General features: G+C 41.1%; 1 protein-coding gene across 1 annotated transcript; it reads right to left on the bottom strand.

Moving 5' to 3' along the window:
* Positions 1–313: 313 nt before the first annotated feature.
* Positions 314–11494, bottom strand: LOC307133373 (CMP-N-acetylneuraminate-beta-galactosamide-alpha-2,3-sialyltransferase 1-like). Its single transcript, XM_079828435.1, has 7 exons — positions 11180–11494; positions 10302–10609; positions 9441–9634; positions 9153–9332; positions 9020–9065; positions 8785–8904; positions 314–3031 (listed from the first exon to the last, which is right to left on the bottom strand). The coding sequence occupies exons 2-7, from the start codon at positions 10569–10571 to the stop codon at positions 2867–2869; spliced, it is 975 nt and encodes a 324-aa protein (XP_079684561.1). The 5' UTR covers positions 10572–10609; positions 11180–11494; the 3' UTR covers positions 314–2866.
* Between the last annotated feature and the right edge of the window lie 5394 nt (positions 11495–16888).

The raw sequence follows: 16888 nt of genomic DNA on the forward strand, positions 1-16888 counted from the left end.
TCCCAGACTGACAGATGAATACATTCCATTGTTAAATGCAGGCTTAGCCTGAAAATGTTTTTATGTTTATCTGAATTTTTTATCATCAACACAAACCAGACGTTGATCAATTCAATGTTCATTTTCATGCTCCATTTAAAACAATGATTGAATGTGGATTTTTTTCCCACTGAATAAGATTTTTTGCAGAATCAATACTAGATTGCCATAATGGTGTTAAGTGTGAACAATTAAACCCTGTAAAGTGTCATTCTTTGCAAAGTGAGCCGATTAGATAAACATTTTTTTTTTTTTTTTTTTTACTTTTAATCAGACAAATAAAGTGTTAATAAATTTCGTAGTGTCTTCTCAAGGGAGGTAAATTAACAAATGTAAAAATCTTGGGATTTAATTACGCATTCAGAAAGGTAACAGGGTTTACTGTTGTACAGTATATTTTACCTTACAAGCCTTGTCCACTGGTAGTGTACATATAGGAATTTACTTCAAATCTGCTTTACTCTTTCCCCGCCATTGATGAAATTTCCATGTTTTTACTGTTACTCGATAGCGGGTGCTATTAAGTATTTTCTGAAAGAGTACAGAATGTCCGGATCAAAACATAGGTGAAGACGAAGTAAAAACAAGTGATAGAAGCATTGCTTAAGCAAATTTAAAGTAACGCAATCATCAAACATTAAACAGCATTCAAAACTGCCTAAAGGAACACTACACTGTTTTTCAATTTCACATGCATTGTCTCCTTTATTTAGATGACAAAAAGACACCCTTCAGATTCTTTAGCGACCTATCTAACTGACAAGGAAAATGGGTTTGGCTGGTATTTGCAAATATTTCACATGAATGACACCAGGAATCTGAGCCTCTCAGCATGCAAAGAATGTTAAACTCACTCATCTTATGTCTGTTGGTATTTATGCTCGACCTTACTTTTTTGTAAGTGATATTAAAGACAAGAAAAGGGCAAAATGAAGACATACAAGAAATAATAAGGTACCATATAATCAGAAAATGATGGATTTGTTGGTTATCTTTTGCTGTCCTGTAACAACATATAAAATAAACATAGTTCTAACCATATATCCAACTCATAACTCTAAATGTGTAATTTCTGCAATAGCAGCCTTGTAATAGCAAAAATACTGATTTTTTTCATATAAGGTCCAAAAACTGCTGTTGTTCAAATCAAGGAGGTTTATAAAACCTGAAGAAAACTATCTGTTAGCATTCTGGAGGATCCCACACTGGTCAAGCCACTGCCATAGAAATTAATGGGAATGCTAAAGATGATGTCGACGCTTCAAAAGAGTCTAACTAACCAAATGATGTCATATACTACTTTGATGATGTTTTCATTACCTTTCTGGACGTGGACAGCAAAGTGTGCTTACACTTACATTCAAAGGACTGAAAGCCCTCTGACTAAATCTAAAATATCTTAAACTGTGTTCCGAGGATGAACGGAGGTCTTACGGGTGTGGAACAACATTGGGGTGAGTCATTAATGGAAGAAAATTCATTTTTGGGTGAACTAACCCTTTAATGCTCGTTCTGATAAAGGTGTCAGAATACACAGTGAATCGCAGTTTATTGCTCTTCTCCCTGCTCTTATCCATGCTAGGCTGCATGGATGCGCAGGGAGTTCTTGCCCAGAACAGAGTCATACCGCCAATCCAAACTGTATGCTAATTGTCAATCATCTTTGCCGATAGTGGTCCTGACAGAACTGCTGTTCGATGAGTTAATGATGTCAAGTTTGTTCAGGTCATTGCAAATACCAAATACCACAAATACCATGGTTAAACTATGGTTAGAGTAGCAATTAAAACCATGGTTAATTTGCATGGTTTAACTATAACTATGGTTTTTGGTTTTATTTGTAGTAAAACCATGTTTAATTTTCATAAGGGTGTTTTATGAGCAGTAGGATAACCATATTCTTGCTCATTTTTGCAGAGCCGAAGCACAACCAAAACACTGTTTTTCCTCAAAATGCATAAAGTTTTGTCTTTTAACAGCAAGATAGTTTACCTTAAATGTTATATTGCATTTTACGAAAGACTATTAAGTGAATGATACATATTTAAGGGTCACTGATCTGAGAGCAGTTCAGTCATTTAATGTGAATATTCCTAATTTAATAATATGAAGTAGAAATGTTATATTAATATGGTTAATATCAAAGATCTTAAGTGTTTAAATGAACATTGTTTTGTTTACATTTCTTATTGGAACAGAAATTTAGGGCAAATTGTATTTATTTTTTTACAATACATTTTGTTTTTTTTACAACACAAGATTGAGATCCATTTAAACTTTAATATCCCACACTGAAAAAAAAAGTGTGTTGGATTTACATGATTTAATTGTGTACAATTAAGTGACCCAATTAAGTAGTCTCAAAGTGAAATTTATATGGCTCCCTTACATGACTCATGCACTTCAATTTCATATATTTTAATGTTACATAACTGAATTATAATACTGCACTAGCTAATCAACAAACTTTTAGCTAGCAATAGCACACATCAGCATCTTAAATGCTAAGCATGAAAAGCTCCTTCAGCATTGCTACCATTAATTGTATTAGTCCACAGCCAAAGCAAATACTCCACTCTTCTCCACAATGGTAACCCACTGTAATTTAAATTGTTCTAATAATTCCAACATAAATGAACAACGTGTACAATAATGCATTATAAATAGAGAAAAGAGTAGGACATTCTACAGCATTTGCACAGCTCCCAAAACATTGACATTGTTAGCAAACATTTATATCAAAGACATTGACATTTATCTGCTTTTCATTTTTACATTAATCTCAAAACTTGTTCCAATTTAAAATCTGTAATAACTGTTTTCTTCATCAACGCCCTTTATATATTGAAATCTTGTTTCTGTGCTGAAGTTGATGCATTGTTATGTTTTCAATGTCTCCTTTATGTGGGCCGCCTTTATAGTGAGTGCGAGTTTTGTCAAAGTAATGATGCCAGATTCCATTACTTGAAGCTCCAAAGCCAAAGACATTCACCTGTGTAAAAGACAGAGCTGTCAGGAGTTTTGCAACTAAAATTTTTGTGTTAAAACTATGTGAATCATTTTTGTTGACATTACTAACTGTGCAGTGGATCTTTAATTCCCAGCATGCTTTGCAAGGGACTGCATTGGGAGAGTAAATTTAGGGATTAAAGTGTTAGTTTATGTTTTTGATGTTGTTAGTTAATGTTAGTGTGGGAAAAGGACAGACTGCAGATTTCTTATGAAATTTTGAAAAACTCTTATAACACGTTTCAGAAAGCTGCAAAAGCCACAAAATGTAAATATTTTTCAGAACTTATCAAAAACAATTGTCATAAACCTCAAGTTCCCTTTCAGTCAGTACACTAAGAGTTACGTCAGTTACTGACGAAATGGGGGTTTCGCTTAGAAGCCAATCGCCTTTGAGATCTACAAAACGAGCCAATGGCATGAAAATGCCATGGGTCTGCAGAATTTGCATAATGCAACCCCGCCCCACCGCGTGGGTATAAAGGGTGTTGCATTGTAGTCTCGCATTATGTTTCTGCTTCAGAGCCGAGTGTTACTTGCCTGAGCTTTCTCTATTCAAGACGAGCGTCTCTCCAGAGTGTTGGTGTTACGGCGCATTCCAGCGAGTTCTGCATTCCTGTCTGATCTGTGCAGTGATCCAGCACAGCGTGCACGTTCTCTCTGGGCGCTTCGGCATTCTGCAGAGCAAAACTCCTCTCTAAAAGAGTTGCACGCGGCACGTCTTTTTCAAGACGTTTCGCCCGTGCATTGTTTCTGGGTGCGGTCTGCTGATTAGTCCGTCTCACGGGCATGATCGCTGTTTGGCGTGCGTGGGTGTGCACGCTGAGTGCGCGCTCATGGATGACTCATGTTGCCACTGCGGGAACATGCCCATCGTGGTGTTGCGATCGAGACTCTATAATCTCCATTTAAAAAATAAAAAAAAGCAGGAGAGAGAGTCCCCTCTATCACACCCCAATCTACTTCCTCCACGAGAGGCAGTACTTTGGTTGGTGATCAGGGTTATCTGGGGACGTCTGTGTGGGCCAACCGGCCAACTGAGATGGGCATGGCAACAGGGCACGCTCTGGGTCCCATTGGCCTGCCATCATACCTTCACCCCGTGCGAACCTCACTTTTCTACGGGCCAGAGTTCCCTTAGAACGAGTTTCCGATGGCTGTCAATTGTCTCGAGTTGCTGGCCGTACGTCTAGCCTTGCACCGCTTTCGAGCCCTGCTCTAGGCCAGACACGTACTGGCCCATTCAGACAGCACGGCAACAGTAGCGTATGTCTACGGACAAGGTGACCTACGCTCCCACCAGATGCCGCAACTCGCCCGCCATCTCCTTATTGGAGTCTGAAGCATCTGAGGTTGCTTTGTGACATTCGTCCCGGGAGACCTGAGTCGTACAGCCTGGAGCGCTCACGGTTCAGCCACTTCCGGGGGAATGGAGACTCCATCCCCAGATGGCCAGCTGTTTGGGAACAGCTCAGTGACGCTCAGGTAATCCTGTTGCCTCCCTCTAGCTCTTCCCATTGCCTACTAGGCTCAGCAGGCCGCGGGGCGACACAAGCATGCGTTTTCCCAGTGAGCCATCTTGCAGTTCTGTGCAGATCATGGAGGACAAGGAGCAGCTCCTTTGGCCGCCCCACTTTAGCCCGGCCGGACCTGGTTCTTTGAACTCTTTACTCCTTGCGACAGCACCTCCCTGGTCGATCCCTCTGAGGAAGGATCCTTACTCAGAGATGGGGCACCCGTGGCACCCACGTCCCGGTCTGTGGTATCCTACTTATGTGGGCCCCAACGGGCATGGCAGGTTCTGTACCCTACCACCACAGTAGTGGCTACTTCACTTCCGCCAGGGCCTTGTCTATGTGACAGGCCTATGCGCCGAAGTGGAACCTCTTCGTCACCTGGCCTCTTCCTTGGAATATCAATATCTTTCACAGGTAGGGCGGAGCAATGGCTGTCCCCTCTGCCCTAGAGGTTTAGGTGGCCGCTATTCGGCCCACCTCGACCTGGTGGACTTAGACCACTTAGACCTATTCTGCAGGTCTTACATGCCCTCTTGGGTCCTCACAGTGGTACTACTACCCTGCGGAGTGCCCCATTTTTTGAGCTCTCGCAGTCTGTCTGAGTTTAAGGTAAGTTCCTTTCAATGAAAGCGACACTCTAGATTGTGTGGCTCCTTTCAAGGGGATATGTGACCTGCAGGCATTATCGGTGACAAGGGTGCCTGGGATTCGAGCTGGCTAACTCTCACATGCTTATCTGAGACCCCAGCTTGAATACGTGCCCAAGGTTCCCCCCTCTCCAAGTGCTGAACCTGTAAGCGCTGCCTTGGAGGAGGCAGACCCAGCCTTGGCATTGCCCTGTCCAGTACGCACCTTGCGCTTACGTAGAACGCAGTGTTCAGTCCCTTCAATCAGTTCTTGTCTGTTATGGAGTGCAGGAGAAGGGAAGGCTCTCTCCGTGCAGAGGTTGCATGCTCTTGGACTATGTTCAGGGCATACCATGCCCCCTAGGGTTTCCGGCACACTCCACTGAGTGTTGCCTCTTCTTGGGCTTAGCGCATGGCGCCTCGCTAACAGGTTAAGTTCTGTAGGCTTGGCGACACCTTTACATTCGCTAGATTGAGTATATCTCCGAGTGTAGCCAGTTCCTCTCGTATACAACCAGTAACTGGACAGGCTCAGGTGTCATCGCTTGCTGCGCCATTCCACTTCACGGACTGGATGCATGTGCATTTTTACTCAGGTGAGCTGCTCAGTAGGCCCTGAGCTCCTCCAGCACTGCTGATGCCGACACTAGAGTGCATGCCCAGTTGGTCAGCCCTCGTGTTTGGCTAGGTGCCTCCATGTGCATGGTTCCCCCTATGGGTAACCCCCACATGTGTATTTCCACGGTAAGTCTCCTTGAGCACATGTCTTCCCTTGGCAAGACACCTTGCCACTCCTGGAGTTGAAATATTCCACCTGCGGCTGGATACCCCAGAGTGCTCCATATGTAGATCCTACGGGGGTCATATGTGTATTTTTAAGTCCTCCCTTCGGGCAGGAATTGTGTTGCATTTCTCCATGTGGGATATGCTTCCCAGTGTACCTTGGTATTGGCGTTGAGCCTAGCCCCTCGTTCGTGCTCAGACTCACGTCAGGGAGCCCTGGTCAGGGCAGGATGCTGGAAGACAGCCGTCGTGGCGAGATTGAATTGGGACCCCATTTCGTCAGTAACTGACATGACTCGTAGTGTACTGACTGAAAGGGAATGTCTCGGTTATGTATGTAACCCTCGTTCCCTGAAGGAAGGGAACTGAGATGTTGCGTCCCCATGCCACTACCGCTGTACCGCTGGAACGGCTGGGCGCTTATGCTTCGGCTCTTCAGCAGGTAACATAATGCGAGACTGCAATGTAACACCCTTTATACCCACGCGGTGGGGCGGGGTTGCATTATGCGAATTCCGCAAACCCATGGCATTTTCATGCCATTGGCTCGTTTTGTAGATCTCAAAGGCGATTGGCTTCTAAGCGAAACCCCCATTTCGTCAGTAACCCATCCATCAGGGAATGAGGGTTACATTCGTAACCGAGACGTTCTTTTCTCTACTATTAACTCTGTTTTAAATCCTTCTGTGCACCCTACTTTAGAGCCCTCTACTTCTCTCTTTGAAAAATGTTTTTTTGTGTGTATAAGATCACAACTTTAAGATCTCAGTTGTCTAACTCAGTATGTACTATGCATGATGTTCCATTATGTTCTTCCATCTAGTCTGAGTTTGAGTCTATTGATCTGGGGCCTTATTCACAAAACATCTTAAGGCTAAAAGTAGCTTCTAACTAGCCGATTTAGGAGAACTCTTAATGGTAAGATAAAATGTTTTGTGAATACGGCCCCTGGTTTACTGTAACGATATTGTCAGTCACCTAAAAGCTACTATTTGTGCTCAGGATATTATTCCACCTCTTTTCCTTGGACACAGTTGGCCCTGGCCTGTTATTGGTTATTAACAAATGTTTGACTACTGGTTCCTTCCCTAACAGTCTTAAACTCGCTGTGCTGATCTTAAAGGGATAGTTCACCCAAAAATGAAAATTAGCCCATAATTTACTCACCCTCAAGTCATCCTAGGTGTATATGACATTCTTCTTTCAGACAAATAAAATCAGAGTTATATTACAAAAGTCCAGGCTAATCCAAGCATTAGAATTTGATTCATAGTTGCTCTGTTTTTGAAGTCCATAAAAAGTGCATCTGTCCGTCAAATAACATGCTCCACGCAGCTCCGGGGTGTTAATAAAGGCCTTCTGAAGCGAATCGACACGTTTGTGTAAGAAAAATATTCATATTTAAAACTTTATCAAGTAAACTTTCGGCCCACCACCTTCCGTGGAAAAGTGTTGAATGTTGAAAGTGAAACTCAAGATGCGTACGTGACGTCATGACGAGCGTACCTGTTCGCGTTTTTCCATAAATTGAACAGGGAAGGCAGTCGGCCGAAAGTTTACTTGATAAAGTTTTAAATATGGATATTTTTCTTACACAAAAACGCATCGATTATTTGATGGGCAGATGCACTTTTTATGGACTTCAAAAAAAGAGCAACTATGAATCCAATTCTAATGATTGGATTAGCCTGGACTTTTGTAGTATAACTCAGATTTTATTCGTCTGAAAGAAGAATGTCATATACACCTAGGATGACTTGAAGGTGAGTAAATTATGGGCTACTTTAGATTTTTGGGTGAACTATCCCTTTAAAAAACCAAACCTTGATCCTTCTTCTTTTTCCAACTTTCATCCTATTTGACCTTTTATCTCGAAGATTCTTGAGAGAGTTGTACTGGCTGTAAATTTTCTTCATGAAAAATTTAAATCTGGTTTTAAAGCTTTACACAGTCCTGACCTTTTAAAGAGTTTCAAGCGATATTTTCATAGAAACTGATTCCGGGAAATCTATGGCTTTAGTTTTATTAGATCTGAGTGCTGCATTTGATTTGGTCGACCATAAGGTCCTGTTGAGACGCCTGGAGATATCTGTGGGCCTTTGTGGCGCAGTTTTACAGTGGTTCCGTTCTTATCTGACCAATAGATGGTTCAGTATTCGTATTGGTCATCAGTCTTCCTCAAGTATACCTCTTGATTGTGAAGTCCCACAGGGATCAATCCTCGGGCCGGTATTGTTTACCCTGTACATGCTACCTAACAAAAGCGGAGTATCCTTTCATCTATACACTGATGATACTCAGATTTTCCATTAAAATATAATGATAAAAATTGTTTACAACCGCTGTTGGCCTGTTTAAAAGAACTCAAGCTTTGTCTCTCTAGTAATTTTCTAAATTTAAGCGAAAATAAAACTGAAATAATTCTATTTGGGCCTAAGGAAAACTGTGTTTGATGTTGACCTTGGTTCTCTTACTCCATATGGAACTCAATACGTTAGAAATCTAGGTGTTCTGTTTGATCACAAACTAAAATTTGATAAACAAATTAGTACTGTTTGAAATCATGCTTTTTTCATCTTCGCCAACTCTTTAAAGTGAAACTGTTTTTAGAGTGGCCCCTGTGGTTAAGCTGTGTGCACTCAGTGGTCTATATCAGGACTGACACCAGTATTTTCTTATGTGTTCATTATATACATTGTGTATTATGATGAATGACACTGCTTATAATAGATTTTTCAATTAAATGTGTGGGTTTTTTTTTTTCCGAGACTGTGTTGATATCATCATGTGTAAAATGCAAATAGTTTTACCTGATCACAGATGTGCAGGGCAAATAATATTGTAATGAAGCCAGTAGAAGGATATTTGCCATTTTTCTGCAGCCATTTCTCATAAACGTATTTTATGAAAGCAGGGTGGAGGATCATCACCTACAAAAACCAAAACATTTATGAAACATTTACATATCTGCTTATTATAGGGCTTAACAATCAATCTATCAATGATGAGTTTCATTTACATTGATTTAATGGCATGGACACTCACCTTGTCCTCGTTTGCTTTGATTGAAGATTTGACTCGTGTGTAAGTGCTGAAGAACAATATGAAAAATATATACATTAACTCATCATTTCCTTTCTTTCATAATTATTTAATTGCTTTATTGAACAGTGCTCACCGTGTAATGTGTCTAGTGGTGAAGGTGCTTATGAGCCACTGCATGTCACGAATCTTAAAGGGAAAAAGCACCAGATGGGTGTTTTCTTCTAAGTCCACAGCGCTCTCGGGATACAGAATCCGGTGAGTCGTTTTAAATCCCACATCCTTCTCATAACCTTTTGTTGGACCTTTATTTATCCTGAGAGAAAAACAGGTAACAGGTGCTGAGGGGCTACCTAAAGATTATTCCTAAAGATGCAGGGATGCCGAACCACTGCTGTAGAGAACATTTATAATAATACAATACCTAATGACAAGGTCATGGCTGTCTATTAGTTGACCATAGTTGGATCCCAGGAGGTTCCCAGAGTTTCCCACCACAGCACAGGTTCTGCAGCGATCCGGACCAGCGTCTGAGTAATGTTCTTCATCAGGAAAGAGAGAAAACAGCTGGTCCACCACCTCTGTGTAGTTGACGCTGAACCTTGACGGTTGTAGACCCTGTACAAATATTTAAAAAGATCAAAATTAGCATCAAGACAACAATCTTGTTTAATCTATCATGCAAAGATCATAAAGGCTATGATGATTTTAGTTTCATTTTCACTGTAGGGCGTTCCTCAGGCATGCATGACTAATTTTAGTAAGCTGAACTATATATGTTGTCATCAGAATGTTTATGCAGAAATTATTTAATAAAATGGATCAAATAATTATTAGTTACTAAATCGAAAACTGCTGTTGTAAAATATTTCTAGTTGTTTGAACTTAGAAACCTGCTGCCATTAAAACATGCATAAACTTAACTTGAAGATAACTTTTTAAACTCTAGTCAAGGCAATAGATTACTTGAAAACTTATAAACTTGAGTTCAAAATCCAAAACATGTCATTACATTTGGAATAATATAAAAAATGTATCACTTAATAGGGCTTTCATGTTTTACAGTATGAAATTAACGATGGAACCTGTATCATGACAGTTTTACTTTTATTTTATCGTTTTATTTGATAACTTAAAAATGCATGTTAGCCTTACCCTACCCTATGCGCAAGCACGCACACAACACACACACACACACACACACACACACACACACACACACACACACACACACACACACACACACACACACGGACAGAACCCCGCCTATATGTTGAGGTCTTACCCTCCACCATTTGAACGCGTCTCCACGTAACGCGCTGTTTTTTCTGTTGAGCAGAGCTGGAATGGTGGGGTTGTAATGATAAGCAAACCAGTCATCATCCATAAATCCCATGATGCAAGTTTTACAGGAGCATGACGGTTCGAAGATATAATCATCAAATGAGTCTATGGTATCGTCCATTGGGGCGTTTTGAGTGTACAGTAGAAAGATGGCCATAAAGCTTAAAGACAAGGTGATGAAGCGATATGTCAGTCTCTTGAAGACGTTCATCTTTTGCGTGCAGTGTCCCTGGACGAAACGTTTTGTTACTAAAAAGACAGAAAAATGATACATGATTTACATGATAGTGGCATAGTTTTAAATGACAGTTTAACAAAGTTCAAAATACTGCACTGTAAAAATGTCATAATCATAACTTTTCACGGTCTGTCCTTTCTTCATGAATTAAACACTAACTTAAAAAAAAAAAAAAAAAAAAAAAAAAACACGCATCATTCATTTAAAAATACATCCTTTTGTGAAAAATAATTGAACGTAATATTGTTTTGACGTGAATAACATTTTACTTCATTATTTTATAGCCTCAGTTATAAATCAGGTGGTTAATTCATTAAATTGTTTCAGATAGGCTATATCACATTTCATTTAGGTTAAAAATTGAAAATAAAAAAAGAGATTTAAAACAAATGTTCATACGGGACTGTTCCGAACACAAACAAACTCAGTCTGTCAGAATTATTGTTTAATTCAGTCCACTGTCATAATATTTTATAAACGTTACATTTCAGATTCAAAAGCATTATTACACTGATCGTATTTTAAGTGCAAACTGACTTGTACATAAGACAACTCGGTATATAAAATAAGGTGAAACTTACCAAATTGATATGGTCAGGCTGACGGGTTTCTCGAATATCTTATAGTTAGCAACTAATTTATTAAGGTCTGTATAGATGTATTAAGGGCAATAAATATAGCCTATATGCAATACTCAGCGATATGTTTTATTTCTTGTCACCTGAATCATCAAAGCATCTGAGTGCTCAAAGCTTGACGTCTCCCCTAACCATTTCATGTTTGTCTCTCAACTAGTGGGACTGGTTTTACCTGATCATACCTGAAATTGCACCGTTACCAAACGTATTAGACGTATCAGAAATAAAAAGCCAATGCATGCTTCTGGTTCTTGATATAAATAATTTGACAAATGTAGCCCAAAGAGATGGTTGAGAAACTGTGCTGACGAGAATTGATAAGGGATTTAAAACTTGATAAGGGATTTAAAACTTGTTTTGAGGTGGCATGTTCCTGTTTTCAAACTTCTGCATTAGGTATGCACAATTTAGTGTTACACAATAGAGGGAAGGGAGGGGGAGAGGGTGATTGATGCGTGACGCCAACCTGTCAAGCACAAGATTGGGCGTTTAGAACATAGCCTATTATTTGCGCACAGATATTGAACAATCATTTTTATATCATTTTTTTGCTGAAACTGCAGAAATTGTGACATTATTTAAAACCCAAATTAAAGTAGACCTACTGTATTTATAGTAGCCTACTCTATTTAAAAATAAACAGCACAAACGGGCTGATAAGTTAAATTGTGGGCTTTGTGGACACTTAATTGAATGTGTGTATTATTTTAAAATAATAATGATAATGATGTGAATCAAAATACTTAGTTTGTCCCACACCGAGAATATCATTAATTTTCTTGTGAACTGTGAGGGCAGTGAGAGTCACCTGTTTGTGTGACAAAGCAGTTGCTCTACCAGTTCACATTTGTACACCCACTTACACAATCCTGACAATCAGATCTAGGTACACAGAGATGCAAACGATGCTGGATTCAAAACTGGGCAGTTTTTTTTAAAGGCAAGAAAGTGAGTAAATGTTTTATTTCTTACTACATTGTTCTATTATGCTTAGGGCGTTTTCACACCTACCTTGTTTGGTCCGAATCAAAATTACAGGTGTGAAACCTCCCCCGTACCACGGTCCGGACCAAACAGACGAAATTTGGTCCGACAAAAAGAGGTAGTCTCGGTCTGGATCAAACTGACAAAGGTTCGGTTCGTTTCTAGTGTGAAAGCATTTTCTGTATGGTTCAGACTTTCAGACCATTTACAGGAAGTTCCTGTTTATGTTTAAATATTATAATGTTATTTTTAAATTCAATCTAGGCTAGATTGATTATGAAAAGTGAAAAGATGCGCAATATGTCAGAAGACAGAAGGTCAGAAATGATTTTGAAATAAATTTTGTATGATTTTGCTTAGAAAGCCTTTCTGTAGCCTAATGTAAATTTCGTTTCGTATAAATTGTATCTTAATTTTAATCAACGTTTAATCAGATAATTGCCTGGATTTAATAAATAAGAAGCAAATAATCTATAGCAGACAAGGCTTGTTTGAGATTCGCCTCGCCTGAAATTGAGCCGAGACTAGGCGGCTGCAGTGAGGGGATGAGTGAAAAAAGTGAAGGCAAGACGGACAGTTCTCTCTTCTCGTAGTGGATCAGACACCTGCGAGATCAAAGGCGGATATCGCGGGATTCACACTCGTGCGCTTTGTTGCTGATAAACTGGATGTAATTTAAGGTCTGTTACTTTTATATGAAAATAAATATTATTAACAAGACACCCAAAGTTTTTGTTATGTATTTCCATTCGAAAGACGTGTTTATCAATAATATTTACTTTAATTACATACATGTTTATATATATATATTTTATAAATATGACAACAATCCCATAACCGACAGAAAGATTGCACTGTCTGAGAGTTTGGGAATATTCACACATAAAAACATGATATCAGAGTTTTGAAATCAAACATTTTAAAAAAGAACCATACATCAAGGTTGTTTAAACCAATAAGCATTAAGCTGTGTCGTCAGCAAGTTGTTTCCCATCATGCTTTTACTCAGCGCAGTCAGTGGAGAGCAACTGCGCTGGACTGCAGAATCCGACACATCCGCCTTTCACTCGCCAGAGTTTTTTGACATTCGTCAGCATGACATCAGAGCAAGGCTGACTGCCCTCGAACACATTTCTAACCGGCATGCATTTCACCTGTGATCGGTTCTGCAGATTTTGCTCATCTCAAACAAGCCTAATAATCGTGGGAGCGATCACATGCTTTGCACATGAACTGGAGCACATCTCCGAAACTCAGCAGGCTACTTGTCTCACAAAAATGAGAAATATGTGTATATAAAGCTTGAAATGTCCACTTTTAAACGTAATGAAAAGAAAATAGTCAAGCAATGCGCACTGTTCAATAGTAGCAACGATATGCGTCCGTTCATTCATTCTTGTCAAAGACGCTGAAGTCAGACGCACATCCGTTTACAAACCATCAATACAACCAGATGCAGCCCACATAGATGATGACGAGTGAACGCAAGTGTGTCATGTAAAGTTCTTTAGTGCGCTTGCATAATTGCAATGTGAAACCAAACCAAATCTAACCGAATATATAAAATGTATCAAAACATGAACTTCGGTTTGGACCTTGGTGTGGACTTTCAGGTGTGAAAACACCCTTAAACGCAGTAATTAAAGACTTTAGTCCCTCTTTTTGCTATGTCTGTTGCATATGTTCGCGGTTGTAATTAGATAATCTGTTACCTCAGAGAACATAAAACCTTAATTTAGCCTCGACTGAAAACGGAGTAGTAGAATTCATCTGTTTTATTTACATTTGTTGCCTAAGAAATATATTATTAATACAAAGTTACACAATAGTCTACATTTGAACACTGTGTTTGGTTTAAAAAAAAACAAACAAACCAAAGAAAAAACTTAAAGATTATAAGATCAGCATATCCAAAAAAGTTTAAGTTGAGGGGGGAAACTCTAAAAAACAATAGGTTACTGTCGTAACCCCGGTTCTCTGAAACATTGAGTGGAGAGATCCACCTATGGGAAGGGCATCCGTACCTGACCTCTGCAGAAGCCTGACCAACTGCACCAAGTCTGACAAGACAGGCAGGAGCGTGCAGCCAATGCCCGGTAAGGCCCCACCCCTTACCTGAGGGCATAGCCTGTATGCGCTACTGTACATAAGTAAGTATATTCGCTTCTCATGCGGCAAGCGGGGCAAAGCTGGTGGATCTCTCCACTCAGAGAACCGGGGTTACGGCAGTAACCTATTGTTCTCTTTCATTATCTCGCGTTCGAGATCCACCTATGGGAGAGACATGGACAGCTCCTCGATTGCCCAATACACTCACAGTGAGGTCCTGTTAGCCAGAAAAAGACAGTCACCCCAAGGGGTGGTGCTTGACACGTCTCATAATCATAAACCTTCCACACCAACGCACACACGTAACTGCGGTGTAAAAGCAGGGCATGAAACATATGTGTGGCACACACAACAGAAGGCAGGGCTAGGAAGATCCCACCCCCAAAACCGAATGTGCTACCAAGGTTCTGGTGACATCTAGCCTGTAGTAACGCACAAACGTATGGGGAGAAGCCCAACTGGCAGCAGAGCAGATATCCTGCAGTGATACTCCCCTAAAAAGAGCCCAAGAGGCGGCTAAGCCCCTCGTGGAATGAGCTTTGGTGTCCCCTGGGGGTTGCACTCCCTTCGATGCATAGGCCAAAATTATAGCATCCACAAGCCAGTGTGAAAGGCGTTGCTAAGACAGGGGATCCCCTTTGTGGGGAGGAGCCCATGAAACAAAGAGTTGGTCACTCTTCCGGAACGCACTGGTCCTAGCCAAATACATCTGTAACGCACAGACCGGACACAGGGCATTTAACCTTTGATCCTCCGCGGAGGAAAAGGGCGGAGGGTGAAAAGTGGACAGCTCCAACACCTCCAATGTGAACGCAGGAAACATTTTGGCATGAAGGCTGGATTAGACTTAAGGAAAACCTTATCTCCACCCAGAGAGAATTTAATGCACATGTTACTCACTGACACGTTTGGCTGATACCAAGGCTAAATGCAAGGCTGTCTTGAAGGACAGCAACTTTAGGGAAATATTCCCCAAAGGCTCAAAAGGGAATAGAGACAGAGCTTCCAGGACCATGTAGAGGTACCATTCAGGGATTATTCTCCCAATGACTGGCTACGAGTGATGGGCACCCTTCATAAATCTGTGGATTAGAGGATGCTGCCCAACCGTTGAGCCTCAAAACCCACATGACAAGCAGAGATAGCTGCCAGATAGACCTTAATAGTGGAAAAAGACCTGCCCTTATCCATAAGGTCTTGGAGGAAACACAAAATATCAGAAACTGAGCACTGATATGAAGTGAGACCCCGCCCATCACCCCACTCATCAAGCACTTGCCACTTACAGCCATATAAGGACCGTGTAGAAACGGCCCTGGCATTCTGTATAGTAGCCACCACATGCGGGGGAAGCCCTAGTGCGCTTAGGTTTGTCCTCTTACGGGCCAAGCCCAGAGAGCTACCCTGTCCGGGTGTGGGTGATAAATCTCCCCATTCGCTTGAGACAATAGGTCTGTGTGGAGGGGGAGGTGCCACGGCTGGGCATGTAACAGAGGGATTATCTTAACCAGCCATGGTGCTTTGGGCCAACTGGGTGCTATCAGATTGAGAGACGGCCCCCCTCTCTCACCCTGGCCAGTGTGAATACAGCAGCACTCTGGGCCATGGGGGGGCCAGTGCATCCAGCCCGAGGGGCGTGTCCAAGTCCTTCAGCGAGAAAAACATAGGACAATGTCTGTTTTCACGCGAGGCAAATAGATTTACGGATGCCTGTCTGAATCTCATCCATATCATGCCCACTATCTGAGGGTGGATGCGGCAATCTCCGAAGAGCAGGTTCCCCCTCGATAGATGATCCGTAACGACAGGAAAAATTGCCTGATCCATACCAAAAGCTTATAGCAGGGCATGAAGTTTCGACGAGCGCACGCCGCCTTGACGGTTGATATAAGCCACTGCCGTGGTATTGTCGCAGCGTACGAGCACTTTGCAGACGAGGCATAAAATAATTCAGAGCCTTCCAAATGTTCAGAAGCTCTAAATAATTTATGTGCTCTGAACGTAGTTTGCTCGGCCACAATCCGTTCACAGTTCTGCCCTCTTGGGTGGCACCCCAGCCTGTTAAAGGCCCACTGAAATCAAAATAAAGTTTTTTAGCTTTTAGTATGATTATCTTAGCCTTAAGGTTATGAATAAGCTGGTGTGTTCTAAAACAATGACAAAATTTGCATTTAGGAGATATAAGCATTCAAAACTTACAGTCTCTCACTTCCGTTAAAACAAATCACAGATTTTGATGACATCATCGCAGACTTCACCTTCTCATCGAATCTTCTGTCCAATGAAATGCGCTCTAGAATCTGAAGTCCCGCCCCCTGCATTATAAATAGACCCTGATCTGCATCTGAAAACGGTCAGTTGTTCACGCATTTACTATTTTCTACATGGTGAATGGCACATAGCGCACTATACAGTATATGCGATAGGAAACGATTCAGACAGTGTGAATATGTTTTAAATTGAGGTGAATGAAGTCTGGGTTCACGATGGTTTCACGCACCGCAGCAGCGCGCACAAACAGTCTAGACCAGAGCCGTTGACTACATACACGAGAGCGCA

Source organism: Gobio gobio (genome assembly GCF_949357685.1).
Source record: "Gobio gobio genome assembly, chromosome: 11".
Classification (NCBI taxonomy): domain Eukaryota; kingdom Metazoa; phylum Chordata; class Actinopteri; order Cypriniformes; family Gobionidae; genus Gobio; species Gobio gobio.

What these genes read in the sequence shown, in the direction of transcription:
- LOC307133373 (XM_079828435.1), bottom strand. Translation starts at nt 10,571, where the DNA reads ATGAACGTCTTCAAGAGACTGACATATCGCTTCATCACCTTGTCTTTA. An exon ending in AGCCATGACCTTGTCATTAG is followed by an intron (nt 9,333 to 9,440) that starts GTATTGTATTAT and finishes TTTTTCTCTCAG; the next exon opens with GATAAATAAAGGTCCAACAA. An exon ending in ACCACTAGACACATTACACG is followed by an intron (nt 9,066 to 9,152) that starts GTGAGCACTGTT and finishes ATTGTTCTTCAG; the next exon opens with CACTTACACACGAGTCAAAT.